We start from the raw sequence: 20254 nt of genomic DNA, 5'->3' as shown, positions 1-20254 counted from the left end.
TCCCAAAGCTATTACAGACATCCATCCTTCTCGGAAATGAACTCCTTGCTAACAGACGATGGTTTGAGGTTACACCTCATCTCCAGCAACAATGTCACTTTGATCCCTGTGGGCGTTTCACAGTGCTTTACATTGTATAAGTCAACTGTGCCTCTTCTGAGTTTGTACCTCCCGCACAGCTCTCAGGAGGCAGGAGATTAGGGAGGACAGGGGCGTGCAGGGCTAAGGATGGTTGTGTGTTGGTGGAGGAGGGGGTGTGGGTGAAGGAAAGGCAGATTGTGTGTCTGAAGTTTTACTTTCTGAAAAAAAAAACTCTTAGCAGTAGGACCCAGAGGATTTATTGTAAAAAAAAAAAGTCCCAGCACACCTTGATGTTGTGAGGCAGGGCCAAGATGTGGAGAAAAAAAGTTGCTCAGGACTGTAACAAAAAAAACAAAAAGTTGGAGCTCTGAGCCACGTCATTGGCTGCTGAGGGTCTGGCAGGAAAACACAATGGCTCCTGAGGTCACAGCTGAGATTGCTATATATTTATAATCACAGACTCCACTGACTCCACAGCATGAGCCTCCACCCCAGCAGGGACAAGATGAGCGCGTCTGTGGCCGTGTACAGGAACATTTACACGGAGGACCGCTTCCAACAGGCCTACGGCTCCGAGGACAGCGCGGATGGAAGTGTGCGGCTCCGGGAGAAGCTGGCCGGGAGGTGCAGGTGCTCGAGGCGGGCCTGGCTCCACCTGCTGAGGGAGAGAGTCCCCATATTCAGGTGGCTGCCGAGGTACAGGCTCCGGAAGTGGATCTTAGGAGATACTGTGGCGGGACTGACTGTGGGTATTCTTCACATCCCCCAGGGTGAGTCAACGACCATTCACACACAGGAGAGAGACAAATCTATGGATTCATTGAATTATTAATTAATAGGTAACTAAATTAAATATGATCCAAATATTGTATTACTGTATACATGTAATATTTAATTTTAGAATCAATTTAGCCAATATTTTACACCAAAAGCAATATTAATATTAATAATGATATGTCAGATCAAATCAAATAATCCCTTTTTAATCCCACAATGCAGATCAGTAAACCTAAAAATAAGTAAACATCTAATATAAACACAAAGACATATAAAACTCTATATAGAATAGAAATAATATGTATAGTGTAAACAGAATATGGGCTATGCAATATAAATATAAAATATATACAGTGTAACTGGACTAATTTGCCATTGAACTGCACGAATAGAAATTAAATATATGTAATGAAATTACAACAATGTCCATTCAATTAATTAGTGCAGATAAATACTGGCTTATTATTTATTATCCTATGTCCACATCATTTTGCATGATGATCCCACAAAGGGACAGATTTAATTTATGAATGTGGATGAAGTGAAAAAAGTGTGTGTTTATTGGTAACTCTTCTTTTAAATGTCCCTCACTGAACAGGCATGGCTTTTGCTTTACTCACGTCAGTGGCACCAATATTCGGCCTCTACACCTCCTTCTTCCCTGTGATCCTCTATATGTTTTTTGGCACAGGTCGCCATGTGTCCACAGGTAAAACTCATGCCCACATAACATCTGTTGTTTACTTTAGAAAAACATTGTTTTATACAGCATTGTGTGTGATGTCTTTGTCTGAGATGATGGATCCTCTCTCAGGTACCTTTGCTGTGGTGAGTCTGATGACTGGCTCCGTGGTGGAGCAGCTGGTTCCCAGTCCTCTGAACTCCACTGCGTCTGAAGCGTCTGACTTCGAGGCCCAGAGAATTGGAGTGGCCTCGGCCGTAGCACTCCTCTCAGGGATTATCATGGTAAAGGCAGACGCACAAAGTCCAGAGGACACCAAATGGAATAATAATACAATTGGGTTTTCTGATTTATCTGTAAGTAAAAACAGTCCCACTGTTACACAGCTCATGATGCTTTGTTGATGTCTTATGTCACAGCTCTGCATGTGTGGGCTTCAGCTGGGCTTCCTGTCCACTTATCTGTCAGAGCCAATCGTTAAGGCTTTCACTAGTGCTGCTGCCTTCCATGTCACCATCTCACAGCTGCAAAGCATGCTGGGCCTGCGGCTCCCTCGCCACACTGGGACCTTCTCCCTCTTCAAGGTAAGCAGTGCCTCACAACAAGGCCTCAATGCTTTAGTCCAACAGGTTGTCTGTTTTCTCACAGCTCACAAACTTGTGTGTTCAGACGTTAGCGTCAGTGATGGAGAACCTGCCTCACACCAACATGGCTGAGCTGCTCATCTCCCTGATGTGTTTGGCCGTCCTGGTCCCAGTTAAGGAGATCAACATGCGTTACCGGCACCGCCTGCGTACACCCATTCCTGTGGAGATTCTCACGGTTAGTGAAGTGGCTGTGTGAATGTAGAAATTATATTTACTGTGAAAGTAAGAGATTATAAGGGTTTTTTTATCCTTCACTCTTCAGGTGATTGTTGCTACAGGTGTGGCCTATGCCTCCTCACTGGACTCGTCTTACAACATCGAAATAGTTGGTCACATCCCAGCTGGGTAGGTTTCTTTTTCAATTTGTAAAATACTAATTAAGACAAGACAAGATAAGATAAGATAAATGAGGAGTTCACTTGATACAGCAGCAGATAATGAAAATGAGGTAGACAAGAGAACATGTGAAAGTATGAAATAGAATAGGGAACAGGCCATAAAACTAAATAAATGGAATAAAAAATACAGTACGTTATATACATCTTTCATGGGTAGAAAAAAGTACTTATAACTGGATGAGGATGTATACTGTGCATTATGTATAAGGAGATATTGAATAAGGACATTTTAACCTTTAACTGACTTTTGATTCTCTCTTCCTCAGATTTCCACGGCCACGGATGCCTGCCTTGCACACTTTACCTGACATTGCTGGAGACACAGTAGCTATAACATTTGTTGGTTATGCCGTGTCGGTTTCGCTGGCCATGATTTACGCTGATAAACATGGATACTCTATCCATCCCAACCAGGTAAAGTATGACAATGGGAAGAAACAGCCGCTGGTTGAAATCTCACCAATCTGTTAACTCTCTGTGTTGAACCTGTGTGTGGTTTCAGGAGCTGCTGGCTCACGGCATCTCCAACACAGTGTCCTCGTTTTTCACCTGCTTCCCCAGCTCGGCCACTCTAGCCACCACTAACATACTGGAGAGTGCTGGAGGATACACACAGGTAGTGCACATGATATACAGGAACTTCTGTGCATATTATACTGATTATGTCATATATATATATATATATATATAGTCATTTGAATGTGTTGCTATCACTAAACTGATTGAACGATCAGTTAAAATAAGAACAGACACTATATTTAGATGATTACATAACCTTTAAAAACAGCAGCAGATTAGTCTTGCACATTTAATTGTTATCATCAAATTCATCCTAATGCTAAACAGAGAAATACAAATGCTGATTTCCAATCATTGTTCGATCATTAATATCTCAGTGTACCTTATATTTATAATCTATAAAACAGTTTAATGTCAACTTGAAATTGAATAAAACCTTAATATTAAATGTATATTCAAGTTTTTTAACTGCTCATTTATTAAACTTTTATCTTGCAAAAGAAAATGCAGCTAATGAGGAGCAAAGATTGTCACACAGATATTCAGACATGTGTGTGTGTGTGTTTTCCTGCAGCTCTCTGGCTTGTTCACCAGTCTGGTCGTTCTGATTGTCCTGCTGCTGATTGGACCTCTGTTCTACTTCCTACCCAAGGTGCATTTTATGTGTTTGTGTCTCTAACAAACATGGGACAGAGGACAAGCGAGGGAACGTTCACTCACCACATCCTTTATCTCTCTCTGCTCAGGCAGTCTTGGCATGCATCAACGTCACCAGCCTCAGGCAGATGTTTCTGCAGTTCCAGGACTTACCTGAGCTGTGGAGGATCAGCAAGATGGATTTCGTAAGACTATTTATCAGCACTATAAGAGAGATATGAAGGTTTTCTGCAATGGGTTCACCATGCATTGGAGTAAAACACAAGAGCGTGGAGGCAAGATGGTTAATTATACTGATCCAGTGCAGTTTATTGGTTTTAACAGTAACTTGACAAAGTAGAACATGTAAAAAATCGAAAACATTAAAAACTGTATTTAATGCATTCTATCTTGAGTGAAACATTATTCCTTTCAGCAGCTTTTTACCCTCTGTAATTCATAGTTTAAATGGCAGATGGACACACATCAATTTCATTCTTGTGATTATTTGAAACATTTCTGTTTGCTGCTATCGAGGGATTTTATACGGTTTGCATGAGCTGCAGTTTAGCATCCGGTCACAAACTGATGATGCATGTATATTCAAACATTAACTTGCAAGGCTATTTGAAATAAATGCCCCTCTAGTAAATGAATAAATCATCTTCATCCTCCTCTTCTCAGCCTGACTGATGTTATAATTATTGCAACCTGACATGACGATATGTTTTAATGGTCCTGTTTTTGTGCAGATGGTCTGGTTGGTAACCTGGCTGTCTGTCGTGGTGCTAAATGTGGATCTTGGTTTAGCCATTGGAGTGGTTTTCTCCATGATGACTGTCATCTGTCGCACACAAAGGTACAATGTCATTCCCTCTGCACAATATCAATATTAAGTTACAGTCCAGCTTGTACCTTTGCCAAACGTACATGTACATGATGTATATCTGAGAGACACGAGACCTGAACTGAGAGCACACGCATCTGCATCTGTTATTGAGATATTAAAACCCCACAAAGACAATGATATGAATCTATTTAGATGTTTCTCATCAGACACATCTTGTCTGTCAGTCTAAGTAGATCACGTTTCATAATGTGTTACCCATGATTCCACAGGGCTGGTTGTTCAGTACTTGGCCGAGCCAGCAACACAGAAATTTACAGACCTCTGGAGAAACACAGCAAGGTGAGAACGTACTCCAGCTGCTCTCTGAGCATTATTCCATGCAGTATGAGCAAGTAAACCCTCCACTTCAAGAAAGTTTAAATACAGTTACTGTAATTTCGAAGGCCCATGAATTTGGAATTTCTTATTCAACTTAAATACAATGTTCATAATTTCAGAAAGTAGATCATGAGCTCGTGCTGGTTTCTTTGCAGTGCTACGAGGTGCCTGGAGTGAAGATTCTCACTTACAATGGGCCGATTTACTATGGCAACCGTAGCTTCTTCAGGGAGGAGATGAGCAGGTTGCTGGGCCTGACGCCAGAGAAGATCCACAGCTGGGAGAAGGCCAGGAAAGCCCTGGAGAAACGGGAGAGAGAGGCCACCATCAACACCGTGGTACTCTACTGTAATCACTGCCACAGCTCAGACCAAACACACTGTAAAATATAATTCAATATAAATTTCTTATTGTTCTCCCTCCTCTATTGTTCTATAGGAAAGAGGCATCGCAAACACATCGTTTTCCTCAGAAAACGACTTCTTCAAATCAGGTTAGTAATGACTTTATTGTGGCCTGTGTGCACGAAAAAAAATATGTACCATTAACATATTTAACTAAATAAGGTTCCAAAAACGATCACTATATTTACCAGCATTTCTAATTCTGCATTTCATCAGATTACCTGTATTTTCTTGTGATTACTCCTGTGCTGCAGATCATTTTAAGGAAAGCTAGAATTTATGTTTTGTCCTGCAGAAACGTCTCAGAGTGACGTCCAGGCAGTGTTAATCGATTGCAGCAGCGTGATATTCGTTGATGTTGCTGGAGCAAGACTCTTCACACAGGTGAGCCTGATAAAGCATGACATGGTGTCAACTACACTTTATAGGCTTTTCTCCACGACGTTTTTTCATTGTGTCTACATGATTGGTTGCTTTTGCAGATGTGCACTGAATGCCAGAAAGTTGGGGTTCATGTATATTTGGCCAATTGCAATGGTAAGGATGATATTTATATACAGAATACATTTGTCAGACTTCACCTGCATGATTGAGTATTGATCCGGGATTTCTGTCCCCCGTAGAAAGTGTCTTAAAGATCCTAACATCCAGCGGTCTAATGAACTACATAAATCCTCAACATATTTTCGTCACAGTTCATGATGCTGTGATGTATATTCAGCAGCAGAAGGTAAGATAGAAAGCACACATATACACAAATATACAATATACTTATTTGCTTAGATTGTTGTTAAGGAATCATGATGTTGTTTACTGTAGGAAAAACCTCCAGAGAACACCACAACTGTTTGGGTATGAGGCACGACGACGCAGATGAACCATCCTTCTAATGGAGGGCGACAATTTGTTTTACCTGCTGAGTCTCCAGTGTAGCCTGTTGTAGCACTATGTCATGAATTAAAATTATAAATATATTACAGTGTTAACTAGTTTCCATAAGACTACACCGTGTCACACTTTAATCTAATAAACAGTCACACATTCAGAGAGCTGTCAATGCCGCAGAAACAACATACAATCATATATTCAGTATAAACACATCTGAGAAATCCAATATTTTGTACTTATATGTGACGGATATCAGTTGTTTGTTGCTGTGTGTTTTTTATTGTCATACATGCTGGAACACTACAATAGAGATATTTATTTAGTTTCTGTTGTGTTTCTGTTGTCTTTTGCAATATGGATAAATATACATGAAGTGCACTGAACATTTTGTTTAAATAGTTTGTATATTTATATCTTGTTTTTTTTTTTATAAATATGTGGTTGAATATGCAAATATGTACATTAAACAGCATCAAATACAGCCTTAAAAACATTCTGGCTTTTAACTCCTGCACTAAATACTTGGTGACTGATTTTGTATTTGTCAGCAACTGTGACAAGCAGGGGCTGTTTTGACAATAAATGTATCTAAAAGAAGAAGAAGTTTGTAGTGATTACAAACTAAATTTATTAAATATCAAAGAGAACTGGGTTATAAGTGTCTACAATATTTGGATGAGCATGGTTATTAAATATGGATACATCTGAGGAGGAAAGAAAGTGTGGAATGTGAAGCATGCCAGTCTGTCAGATATTGGAGAGAGAAGAAGAGCAGTCTTTGTATTTGGTGAAGTGCAGCTTACCTGCATATCTGCACTGAGACTTCATGAAAAAAATACAGGATTCATATGACAACAAAGACAGAGGGAAGTTGTGCAACAGAAAATAATGAAATTGGGGAATTAAGACCAGGCTATTTGTCCTGGAGCATTCTGCTTTATTCATCATGCAACATGAATCTTTTACCAGATGTAAATGTCATCACATCACATTGGAGATATGTTTTACCACCATGCTGCCCTCTGCTGTTCAACAAACACAGCTTTCCCCTCCGCTGCTCCTCATCTGAGACCTGATACCTTGACCTGATAAAAGTATATGTAGTGTGAGCTCAAAACCAGGACAAAAAAAGAAGAAAAAAAACTAATTATTTCCTTGCTTGATGTTGGATAGCCAAGTTATTATTTTTTTCCATATTTCAAAGAGGCCTCTAGACACTGCACCCTTTGGGTTTTCCCTTTAAAGCTCAAGGAGTGTTTCACTAATTGGCAGGAAGTAGTCCACTTCAATTAAAACATGGTATACAAGGCTCTGGCCAAATGTTTACCACGCCAGATTCTACCGGCAGACCTACTAACACACACACACACACACACACACACACACACACACACACACACACACACACACAAATGACTCCAAGGAGGTCAGCAATCTAATGACAAGCTTTGATTTACCTATGAAAATGTGTTCCCATACAAGGCTGTTCAAATGGAGAAATCAACATATTCAAATGAAAGAAAGGAAATAACACTTCTTTCACAGTGCCTGTGACGTCAAACAAAGAGGAGCAATGTTTTTTAATAGATTTTATGACATCAAGTTGTTTCTGTTACTTATGTGGAAAAAGCAACACAAAGATGTGGTGGAGCAGACTGTTAACACTGCTCATTAATAGTTTCAAATGTTACTACAACTACTATTACTATACCTCTACTCCTCCTCCTCCTCCTCCTCCTACCAGTACTTATTTAGGCAACAGTACAAGAAGTGACTCATCTAGAGATATTTTTGTTTGGTCTTTTGTTTCCATCTTGTGGTGAAATGGTGGAATGGCAAGTCCTTTACCCTGAGGTAACGTCACTGTCACCAAGTTACAAACTCAAATCGTCAATACTCAAGTCAAAGTGCATTGTCAGATATTTAATGGAACAATGTGCAATCAAACATTTACTATTGTTGTCTTGACTTGAACAACTTTTCACACAATTGGTTACAGGGGGCAGTTGTTTCTTCAGAACAAAGAAAATGCACACTCAATATTTTTGAGTCTCAAAAAAAGTATTAAACAGTGGTCGGAAAGAATACCTGATGGTTGGAAATTCAAGTGTAACAAGTTTTAAATCAAAGCTGCAAAAAGGAAGCCTTATTATTATAGGTACAGTGTCTGGATATGGAGAAAATGATTTTATATTTCATATGCATGAAAATATTTACTGAACTCATACATTTGTGACTGGTGAAAAATGAACACACTACTACATTTACAAAGCAGCAAGATGATCTTAAGTAAATAAATCATAAATATTCCAGCGAGCAGCAGCACAGAAAACCCTCCTGCCCCATTCATGACATCTTGACACCAAGTTTGCAAAATCATTATTTATACGCCTAAATAATGATTACTGGATCAGTGCTTATGTTTGTAAGAATTCATACGTACATATATGTACGTATGAATTCATGAAGGCAACAAGACACCTAGGAATGGATAAAAGCTCACAGTTAACAATACATTGAAAATCCACCACATAAATACAGAGCATTCACCATATAGTTTTATGTTGTATCTATATATTCAATGACACCTCTACTTTTATTCTCTGTTGCCTTATTATTTGCTTGTGGTTTTTTTTGCAACATATCTCTGTTCACCTTGACTGTTAGCTCTGTACGTTTATCATCCGTAGATACGCTCCCATGTAGTATTCTCACCGAGTTTGGTGAATATCCAAACTGCGATATTGACTTATTTTGTACACACACACACACACACACACACACACACACACACACAGACACACTCATACTCATATATACACATTGAAAAATACATTTCTACACTTACATACAGACTGAGTTCTGTTCTGTGCAGTCTGGCAGCTGGAGGCACTGAATTTGTGTGATATAGTTGCTGCAGTTGTTTGTATCATTGACTCTATGGGAGTTTCAGTTACTAGTCATGCACTGAAACCTGTTCTTGAAGTAGAAATCTTCATTTTTAAGGCTGTCTTCAACGTTGGTGTAACGGAACTTTTTGTAGGCCTTTTGTGTGTCTGTTTCACCCCAGGGTAGTTTGATCTTTGATGCATGGTTTACAATGACGTCGCTGCAGGAGCCGATGTGGAGGGAGCCCAGAGCATCAATGAAGAACTCTGCAGCATCAAAGGAATGTTTAGTTTTCTGGCTTTTTAATTTGAGGCAACTCTGCAGTTACATACAGATAGACTCACCCAGATGAGCCTTCCGTGCCAAGCGGGGGTTGAAGCCGACCTGCTGCACCTTGTATGTCCGGCCCATGAAGAAGTTGATGACAGCATCAGCAACCACACAGTTGGGAAATTCCTCGATTTCATGGTGGTAGCCTTTTCTGATGTGCAAACAGTCGCCCTCCTCTCCTCCTTCCTCCACTGAGATGGTGTGACGATATGTCGCAGTGTAACCTGTCACCTCTCTCACTGCACCACCAACCTACAGTCGTTACGTGGCAATGTTAGGACTGTGGATACTTGCAAACAAGAACTCAGATGTAATCATAAGATATAAAGGTTCGGCTGTATAATACAGATGGGAAAAATTGCAATGTACACTGAGAATGTGAACATTCTTTTCAACGCATCTTTAATTAAAACTTGGTTATTGCAATTTCAAAAAAGAGGTTTGGAAATTGTGTTTTCATGTCAACAGGTAGAAGTTGCCATTGCAGCATCTATGTATGTGTCTGTTTTTTCTGCATAGATCTCCTTAAATTGAAATGAGTTTAAGAACAGGAAAATTTTGTTTCTTGACATTGTTTAATTTTCTTTATGCAAATGTTTGTATTGAAGCGGAAAAGTGATGAAAAGGAAAAAATTGGCAATTGGCCAAATTAAGGAGAAGCGAACTACAGATGAAAAGAGCCTTGCTTTAGCATTACAGGCACAATGGACACAACGGCACGCTCCTCATCCTCTCAGGAGCAGACTTTAGTGCAGTATTGATTTCACCATTAACTCAGCAGATACACTCTATTCTATCTGGGGATGAATCTCACCAGATCTAGAGAGGTCTTCTCTAGGATGTCCACCAGCTTCTCCAACTTAGTGTTTGGACTGAAGATGAAGTCATCATCCACCCACAGAACATACTTGGTGATCACTTGAGACACTGCTAGGTTTCTTCCTGCAAACCAACCCTGTATAGAATGGATGAACAAAAGCCACAACACATTAACTGAACTGCTTCATAATTGCTATCAGTCAGCAAATATAAGATATCTCAGGTGAGCTTGAGTCTCATAAATATGTTTGTGATTTAACAATCCTTAAATCTCAATGATTAGAGTTCCAGCACACAAACATACCAACACAAAGGACACTTTCGCGTGCATCGTGAATGTCAGGTACACAGAGGAGTCAGAGGATGGCTACTGAGCACCTCTCTCCTTAGAGAATGCACATCTAAAGCAGAAACTACAGGTGTTCGTGGAGCTCTGCCTGCCTGCCAAGGTCAGTGATAATATTATTGATTTTATGATAATCCACCCAATGCTGTGGGATTTGCTCTCAATGGCCAGTACTACTATGGCTGATGGATCTATTGTCAATATATCTGTGAGAAAGAAATAGCGATAGGAGGGCATGGAGGCACTCAGCAAATCAATCCACTGTACAAAGATCTACAGTGAAGGAATGATGTGAAACACTATGTTACAGATCTTATCTTATGTTAGTACAAGTAGATTGGTACTGGAGGGCCAAACGTGCCGCAGATTCAGCAGTTTTGGACAAAACATCCGGAAGTGTGAGGAGTTTGCGAGGGCTATAGAGAAGATTCAGGCCGAAACAGGCTGTGGAGGAGGAAGTATTGATTCTGTGTGGGGATATCATCAGGGTGATGGAAAGAACACTCCTCCTGGAAGAATTTGAAAATGTTGCCAATGAGAAGGATGTCTGTACGACCCAGCTGCCACCACGATCCAACTCTGGGTGCCAGAAAATGGATGGATGGGTTGCTAACAATGCTGAGCTTTTGCAGGTGCACAGCATATGAAATCATTATTCACATTTAGCTGATGTATTCAAACATTTAAACCACATTATTTTTCTCAAGCCGTAGAAACAAGACCTGACTGTCATAGTCTTTGGCTCAGTGATCATGATGATACCATAGACAAACTTCAAATTTCTTTACCTTTCCAAATGGCATGATGTAATGTTCAATGTGAGGCCCCTTCACTGGCTCAGGGTGTTCAGAATCATCTGCTATCACTATGGTGATGTTGGGATAATACTGACGTATGCTGTTGATGAGATCTTTGAGTTTGTCATAACGTAGAAAGGTCTTGGTGGCGATGGTGACAAGTGCACTAATATTGTACTCTGAGTGGAAACAAACAATCAGAAAATTACATCAATAAACATGTTGCAATGTGGCATTCAAACATTTTCCATCAAATTAAAATGATAGCGATATAATTTATCACAAACCTTTTTGGTGTCCGGTGTTGTAAAGTCTAGGGATGGAGCCATGTCCAACTTTAATGGTGAAGAATGAGCGGTGACCATCAGTCACAAACTCAACTGCAGAGCAAAATAACCCTGTCATACTTTTTCATATTTGAGTGGAGAAGATCTAAAACATCACTTTGTTGCCTCTGTGTATTTACTGTGTCATTGAATTACTCTGTGACACTCACTATTGCTGCTTAAAGTTATTCTTTACATATCAACAGCATCACCCCCCCCCCCCCTCCCCCCACACACACACACACAGACACACATATATGAATCAAGAACACTGAGCTTTAAACACACAATAAAACACTCTTCTAACCAAGAACAACCGAAGAAACAGTGGTCATGAGGTTGTACTGTTTCCAATTTGCACACTCGTCCCAATCCTGTTGCCCTGTGGATATATAATTATGCAGAACCTCTGCATTTAAGGATATTAGTAAAAATGTTAGGTGAAAATGTATGATACAATTTCGGGATGGTATAAAAGTATAGAAAGGTCTTGGATATGAATATATTTGCATGGTAGGACTGTACCTTTGACTCACAGATCTAAAGTAGCAATGGCATAACTACAGCAGTGGGGGGCAGCAATGCACTAACTGTGCAGAGTCAGAGAGCAGTCAGAAGCAGGAAATCATAGTCTGCAAATGATCTACTAACTATGGCTTTGTTCGAGTTCAAACTATACTGTGAATATGGTGTCCAGTCCTAATTTCACCATATCAGGCAACAAACAGAATGTATATAGTGATGTTTCTGCAGAACACAGTGAAAGTAATACATTTATCATTGTAATAAGAGAGAATGAAAATAATTTTGAGCGCTTGTTGTGCAAGGTGAAATGAAATGTATAGATAAGGGGTCCATAGTCCTTATATTGCTCCTGGTTTAGTGCTTCTTATCAACCACTTATCAAACAAAAACCATGTGTGACAGTGTGTGGGGGGAAAAATCACTGGGCGGTTTTTCTGCTGATGAGTTACAGCCAGTTACTGTTTGACATGCCCAATACCACTAAGTCATCAAACATTCATTTTTACCGTGGACAAGGAGAGTTGCCCATGAATGTTCAAGGTTTTATGCCTTTTCTAACTTCTACTTTATCACTTCCACCCACATAGGGACTTTTTGTTCATGAATATTCCCACATCCACCAAGGAGTCAATGCATCTAACATGGGTGAGTTAATGATCGCAACTCAACCAAACACTCACAATAAAAACAAATTCTCGCAATTCAAACACACAGAGATGTGTTGCCATGGTGACTTGTGGCGTTGCTTAAGTTGGCTATTCCTCAGGCTGGTTGTTTGCAGTGTGTAGTGTTGGTCACAGGGATGGCTACCGTACCATCCATTACCATCCATCTCGTAGAAATTAAATGCAGTGTACTTTACAGATAAGCTCTGATACTTCATGAACTCCATTGCTTATTTACCATCATGTCCAGTAATCCATTGATTATTTGTTCCAAAAGAATGTTATGTGCTACACTGTGCATAAGATGAAGTCAGAATTTACAAATGACACTGTAACTTTTAGACTAGTATTCACATAATAACCTCACCTGTATCTGCTGTCTTTGGATGGAAAACTGTGTTTCTGTAGGTGACGAACTGTAGCTGCCTGTTGAGAGCGGAGAGAACAGGACTAGACAATATCATGTGCTTCTCTCCTTCTCCTTTGACAGAGACACTGTCCACTGTAGCAGCAACATCAAAAGTCCCAAGAGTTGCAGTTAAAGACACCTGTTGCACAAGTAAAATGATTTTAAGTAAAAAAATAAAACAAAAACTTTCATATTCCTGTATGTACCCACATGAAAACCCTAAAAGGAAGAAATTACCGTATGCTTTGATTTCTTTCCTTCTTTAAGGCCCAACCCTTGGGAAAAAGGGAAATTATTATCGACATCAACACAGGATGGTGGTTAGTGATTTCAATAAATAATTTGTGAAGTGTTTAATCAACATATTTCTTTGATATTTTGCTATGTTAAATATACTGTTACCAGGAATGATTATTGTTTTGAGGGGTCGCACCTCCACACCCTGGGTAGGATACTGAAGAGGATTGTTGGCCTGGGCTACAATAGGTACATCTGCAGGACTGTAGGACCTTTACTTAAAGAAAATATCAGACAGAGATGTAGTTGCACAATCAATATGATTTCACTGCATGATTAGAGTCTTGAGGTAAAGGTAATCATTGTAGAGCTGATTTGGGCACTAATGCATTTATGTTTAGGTGTTCAAACTGCTCCTGGACACAACTCTCAACCACTTTTGGTCACTGTGTGCCCCATGACCCATGAAGTCACGAGGCCAATAAAGCTTCCCCTCTCCTCTATCTCTTTCCTACTGACCTCTCCCGGAGGAGTAGGTACTTCTCCTGCTCACCCAGCCAGGGAGACTACCTACCCAAGCTCTCCAACTTCTAGTAGGCCTGCCTGGAGCAGACTGCTTAAACCTTCCAAAGGCAGTGACTTAAGAGCCTGCCTATGAACTTCAGCATGGGCAATTGGCCACTAACAAGGTCTGACCAGCAGATGCACAACAGGAGCCAACAAACCAACAAGACCACTTAACTGAACCTCAAACAGCACATCAAAAAGGACCTTTCCCCCTTTTTCATGGACGGGTTACACCACTGGGCTTTGTAATTACACTAGGGCTGAGCAAAGGACTGTTCTATCTGTGTCATGTTTCTAAGTTTGATTTGTGTTGTGATATTTGGTTATATGTGAAAGCTAATGTTAGTTCTGTTGTGCTGTTCACTCTCTTTGCACGCATCTCACTACTTTCATTTTGAATATATTCATTCACTTACACACACACACACACACACACACACACACGCACACACACACACACACACACACACACACACACACACACACACACACACACACACACACACACACACACACACACTCACACACATGTTGGCAAACCGGCTGCTAGTCACCGAATCAGATAAGCTGAGTCTGTGGTTGGCTCAAAGCTTGTCACCCTGGAGGAGGTGGTGGAGAACAGGATGCTGGCAAAAATGGCTGGCAATCACTCACCCCCCCCACAAAACACTGGACAAGCTAAAGAACAGCTTCAGCAACAGACTCATTCAACCCCGCTGCTCTAAGGAACGATACAGGAACTCGTTCCTCCCAACCGCAATAAGACTTTACAACTCATCTACCTCTGTAAGAGCCACCATCACAAAACTGCACTAAATCTACCTGTCACCTTTGCACTGTGTACCCTGTACAACACTCTGCTCCAATACTGGAACATTTACTTCATATCATATGTGATATGTGTTAATAACCGTATATTAACCGTATAGATTATATACATTTTTTCATACAATATTCTTATCTTTTTGCACATTCTAGCATATTCATATTCATAGTATATTATCTATGTATGTATATCATGTATAGTCAAGTATTTATATACATATATTATACCTATACTATATATTATATTATATCATATCCTGTGTATATATATATTTATATATATATACATATATTTATACATGTGTACATATTATATATTGCAGTTATGTACATATGCACACCTTGCACAGCCAAATATATGACACATTTCTATGTGTATATTATTATTATTATTATAATATACTGTTGCTGCCATTATTACTATATACTGTTATTATTATTATATACTGTTATTATACTGGTATTGTATATATATATTATATATTATTATTATTATTATTATGTATTATATTATACACTATATATACTGTACTATTATTATATACGGTTTAGTAACAATAACATTACCATCATATCATCAGTACTATTACCATCATCTTGCCACTGCACCTTATCTACCTATTTATCTTGTGTTTTTTAAGTGTCCTTGTCCTATTCTGTGTTTTTATTTTTATTCTTATTTTTTCTGACTCAGTATCTTATTCTATTGTATTTTTATTGTATCAAAATACCGGACTGCTATGATGACCTAATTTCCCTTTGGGGATGAATAAAGTAATCTATCTATCTATTTATCAATCATTGTCACTGATTTGGAGCAACTGAGAAGTTTTCAATAGTTCGTTTCATCTTAATTGTATGAATTGTAGTTTTCTTTACCCCAGAAAAGGCCCTTTACATTTAAATACTTTATATTTACATCGAGAGGACCCTCTTTACGGAGGCCGCCATGTTTTTTACATTAGTCCAGACTGGACAAACTAAACACCTTTTGAGTTTTCATGACAATTAAAGGCTACCGCAGTTTTCTTTTTCATGTTTGGAAGGAGAGGGTGAGGTGAGGGGTATTCAGCTGCAACATGCGATTTCAACACTAGATATCATGAAATTCTACACACTGTACCTTTAAGGTATAATAGTCACAATATAGTATATTTTCTTGATTTAAGTTCTATATATTTTGTTGTATTGGGTGTTAACTTGAACTTAGAAATCATTGCCGAATTACATATATATTTAAATATGCCACGTCATCTGATATTATTTACTCCCCACTATCAGCAGCAGCCCCCCAAAATATCAATTTTGGTCAGGCTCTAAAAATATGGAACCGAGGACTAGATGATTTGAAGTTTCCTTCATGGCAAATATAATAATTTGCATAGCAAATATCACAAACAGCAGATTAGGAAGCTCTGTGGTTGAGCTGCAGTGAACACACAGACAGTGTAGTGTATTGTTAATGGGCCTGTGCTACTTATGACAAACACAGTATTTGGGGTACATAAAAGCCTGCAATGCATCCTTGCATGATAACCGCCATGCAGCCCCACTGAAGTACATACCTTAGCTTACATGTGGGCATAGCTAAAACCAATACAACCAGGTGAACACTGCAGTGGCAACAGTAAAGTGCACCATTGTGCAGACACAACTTGAGGCCTTTAAATAGATCACAGAGTCAGTGTAGTGAGAGACAAAGTGAGTGGTTACTGATAAAGATGGACTGAAACTAGTCCCTAGCTATTCATGACTATCTCTTTTTGCAGAGCCAAGCTGACAGTCAAGAAGATTACTTAAGGGTTTACTACTGTTAATTTGTTATACTGAACCTTACCTGATCTGCAATTTGCTGTACTCCTGAGCTCTGTGAAGCTTTACACCCTCAGGGTCAGGATGGGACTCTAAAAACGCAATATCGAGTTTGTGGGCCCACACGCGCGGGAAAAGCAGATTGGAGAACGGCAGTTGAAACATCTCCTTTTCAGCCAGACATACACATGTGTTTTGAGTCAGTTGTCTGTGTGGAGAGAAAACGGCAGTCAGTTGATAAAGATTAAAAATATGATTTAAAAACAGAATTTAGTCAAAATTACAGTCAAATAATTAACACACCGTGCCACTTGGTCTTTTATAAGGAAGGAAATGTCGTCATAGCCACTGGTGATGTCTTCAATTTGTTCCGCAAGGAGTTTCTTAACTGAACTTCCGTGTCTCTGTCGTAAGTCAACTCCTGAACTGGTTTCATGGCTCAAAGTACGAAACAAGGCTATCAGCCCACCGACAATGAAAATCAGTCCAAGAAACTTCCTGCAGGTGTTTCGCATCTGGAATGAGGATTAATACTAAAGTGTTACACATGTGGGCCAAACAGCATAGACAGTCAGTGCTGGTTTAAACATAACTGAGTTTGATTGCATTATGCCCCATGAATTCACACGTTTGATTATTGTTGTTATCACCAAATCTTGTATTATTCATAATAATCAAAAATATTGTTAGAGGAAGAGACCTCAAATAATGGCAAAGTTATAAAGAAAGACAAAGATATATACATTGCATTCTTAGGAAAAAATATTTATAGCATATTGGTGCAGAAATGTAAGTTAGTAGCCGTCCTTCAAAAACACTTGGGAATTTCACACTTTTTTATTTCCAATCCCAGGGCTTTAAAAAACAAAATGGTACAGTACAGGCTCTGCTATGTGTTACTCTTTCCTACTTCAACATTTGGTGAGGTGAGGAACAATACAAAATGCAGATCAATGGAAGTCAACAACAGTGAAGCCACAAACCACAGAGAGAAGTCTGCACAATAGAAATCAGGGGAGGGTTGAGGACCCAACACCTGCTTCACAAGAGGAAACAAGCAATGTGCAAATCAGAGCTGCACGCAAAATAAAATGGCGCCAGTCAGTTACAACAAAGAATCCACAACTACAAAGGGATGAACAACAGCACAAGAAGATGGAGGCTGAATTGAAAATTAATAACTATTGGCTGAAATTTAATTTAATTTCACGAGTTCGTTTCATCTAAATTGTATGAATTGTAGTTTTCTTTACACCAGAAAAGTCCCTTTATATTCAAATACTTTATATTCAAATACTTTATATTCAAATACTTTATATTCAAATACTTTATATTCAAATACTTTATATTTACATCGAGGGGACCCTCTCTACGGAGGCCGCCATGTTTTTAACATGTTTTTTACATTAGTCCAGACTGGACAAACTAAACACCTTTTGAGTTTGTATGACAATTAAAGGCTACCACAGTTTATTTTTCATGTTTGGAAGGAGAGGGTGAGGTGAGGGGTGTTCAGCTGCAACATGCAATTTCAACACTAGATATCACAAAATTAGACACACTGTAACTTTAAATGGGGTAGCTTTTTACTCTGTTGCCTATGACAGTATGTGTTTGGTTTAAAAAGGCATAGAGGTAATGTTTGATCTTCTGAGCAGGCCATGTATTTATAGCACTGCAATACAAGCCAGTAGTCAGTCAGATTTAGCTTTAGCCGCAGTGTTATTTCTATTTTTTTTTTACCATGTATTTTGTGAAGCACTTGTTAACCTTGTTTAGATAAGTGCTACAAAAATTAAGTTATTATCTGTAAGATGATGATTTATAATAACTACAGGGACAGATTAATTTAATTCACTGCTGTACTTTTGTATTCTAAATTTCACTGCTTATTTTTGTTTGCTCTAGAAAGTATTAAACAAAATGTCCCACCTGCATTTAAGGTACAGGTCGCTTTAGAGTGCCAGCAACCTCTCCTCTGTTTTATCATATTACCAGTTGCGTCATGTCATATGACGAGACTATTTACAACATGCAGAGCGTTGTGACAAAATACATGTAAGAATATACATGTATTTTGTCACAACGCTCTGCAAAACTGACTTTTTTGTAGCTTCTCCAAACTGGTTCCGCCCCTGCTCAGACACTTGACAGATAGATATTTAGTCCAAAAAAAAAGTGCGCACGCCTCTTAAGAACCAATTCCAACACGGACTCCTCCAGTAAAATATGATGAAACTTCATAGAAGTGGAAAAAAAGAGAGACAGAAGTGAGATAAAGCAGGATTCTTACTGTTGTTGTTGAAGAATTAATAATCCGTGTTCCTTGAAGCCAAACGAGGCACTAACAGTGAGAGAGGCGGAGTGCCACTCCTCTGCCGACACAAGCTGAGACCTGCTTAACAGCATGGCCGAGTCCTGTTTAGTATATAAAGTCAATACATTGCTAGTGTGGTTTGACTTGTTCCACCAGTTCAGAAAGATAATTTAGTCAGGATACAGCCGCAGGTGCCATTGAATTTGAAACCTTAAGATCATTTAATCGTTTTAATGTTTTATTAAACCAATCAGCAGCATTTTTATTATTTCTGTATCTGTGCTCTATTGTGTGATCTTCCAATAGCTTATTCTTATCAAAACTTACATGAACTTCTGACCATTTACAACAATGCAAGCAAACTTCAGAAACGACAGAACTATTCGAGCAAATATATATAATTTGAATAATATGTTTTGTCACCAAAGTGTTCGCTCATTGTGGGAGCTGTTGGGGTTCTCTATAATTTTTAAGGTCGTGTAAAAGAGATAAAATATATTACGATTTGGTGCTATGCAAATAAAATTGACCTGAATATAATGTAAGTCATACACACATCCTGTAGATACGGAAGAGGTTTAGGGCCAGTGTGGGAAAAAAGTGAGTTCCAGACTTCCGTATCTACAGGCTGAATTCTCAGAATTCTGACTCTGGGTTGAATTCAGTGGCCCTAATCCTCTTCTATGTAGAGGTATGCATCATCACTCAGATCTGTTTCATTAAGTAAGATTTTAGAGATGCTTGTGTTTAACTGGTTAAATTATTTTATGGGCACTGATAATATTTTTTAAAAATCTATCCAGTTTTTGGACCAATCAAAGTACAGAGACAGCCTCAGTCAAGATTGTAAATGATTTCATTTTAAATGACCATTTCTCCTGAGGAGCCAGGGCCATTTGACACCTTTTTAACCCTTTTATTTAAGATATCAAGTTGTGGAATGGAATCATCCATCGAATTAAAACCTGCCATATTATTTGTATTAATTTAATTCATCCAAATTAATTGATGAATCATGGTGAATCAACATATACATGATCATATAAGGTAGCTGTGCTAGAGATGTGATTTTTTTTTACTTTGTAAGAGTGACACCTAGTGGTCAAAATGGATACAGCTAAAGTATCCGC

The 20254-nt window shown here is 38.9% G+C and overlaps 2 protein-coding genes across 2 annotated transcripts; one reads left to right on the top strand and one right to left on the bottom strand.

The window, feature by feature from the left end:
• Positions 1–465: 465 nt before the first annotated feature.
• Positions 466–6741, top strand: slc26a10 (solute carrier family 26 member 10). The gene is made up of 18 exons (XM_020088975.2): positions 466–851; positions 1457–1567; positions 1673–1824; positions 1960–2124; positions 2210–2362; positions 2450–2532; positions 2852–2999; positions 3088–3201; positions 3679–3756; positions 3851–3946; positions 4493–4599; positions 4860–4929; positions 5124–5306; positions 5407–5461; positions 5668–5756; positions 5855–5909; positions 5996–6102; positions 6192–6741. The coding sequence occupies exons 1-18, from the start codon at positions 560–562 to the stop codon at positions 6228–6230; spliced, it is 2097 nt and encodes a 698-aa protein (XP_019944534.1). The 5' UTR covers positions 466–559; the 3' UTR covers positions 6231–6741.
• A 1421-nt stretch (positions 6742–8162) lies between these two features.
• On the bottom strand, positions 8163–19243 carry b4galnt1a (beta-1,4-N-acetyl-galactosaminyl transferase 1a). Its single transcript, XM_020088788.2, has 11 exons — positions 19101–19243; positions 17111–17322; positions 16833–17015; positions 13769–13875; positions 13604–13641; positions 13325–13505; positions 11729–11821; positions 11433–11620; positions 10294–10434; positions 9494–9731; positions 8163–9415 (listed from the first exon to the last, which is right to left on the bottom strand). Exons 2-11 carry the CDS (start codon positions 17320–17322, stop codon positions 9210–9212), a joined length of 1587 nt encoding a protein of 528 aa, XP_019944347.2. The 5' UTR covers positions 19101–19243; the 3' UTR covers positions 8163–9209.
• Positions 19244–20254: the final 1011 nt, after the last annotated feature.

This window comes from Paralichthys olivaceus, chromosome 6, assembly GCF_024713975.1.
Source record: "Paralichthys olivaceus isolate ysfri-2021 chromosome 6, ASM2471397v2, whole genome shotgun sequence".
Taxonomy (NCBI): domain Eukaryota; kingdom Metazoa; phylum Chordata; class Actinopteri; order Pleuronectiformes; family Paralichthyidae; genus Paralichthys; species Paralichthys olivaceus.
The sequence above is the reverse complement of the archived record's forward strand: the minus strand, read 5'-3'. Positions and strand labels throughout refer to the sequence as shown.

Bases quoted from the DNA above. Each gene is read 5' to 3' on its own strand.
- slc26a10 (XM_020088975.2), top strand. From the start codon at position 560: ATGAGCCTCCACCCCAGCAGGGACAAGATGAGCGCGTCTGTGGCCGTG. The intron at 4,930-5,123 runs GTGAGAACGTAC...GTTTCTTTGCAG, and splicing joins CTCTGGAGAAACACAGCAAG to TGCTACGAGGTGCCTGGAGT. The intron at 5,462-5,667 runs GTTAGTAATGAC...TTTGTCCTGCAG, and splicing joins AAACGACTTCTTCAAATCAG to AAACGTCTCAGAGTGACGTC.
- b4galnt1a (XM_020088788.2), bottom strand. From the start codon at position 17,322: ATGCGAAACACCTGCAGGAAGTTTCTTGGACTGATTTTCATTGTCGGT. The intron at 13,506-13,603 runs GTAATTTCTTCC...CTTGTGCAACAG, and splicing joins GAAAGAAATCAAAGCATACG to GTGTCTTTAACTGCAACTCT. The intron at 9,732-10,293 runs GTGAGATTCATC...TAACGACTGTAG, and splicing joins AGAAGACCTCTCTAGATCTG to GTTGGTGGTGCAGTGAGAGA.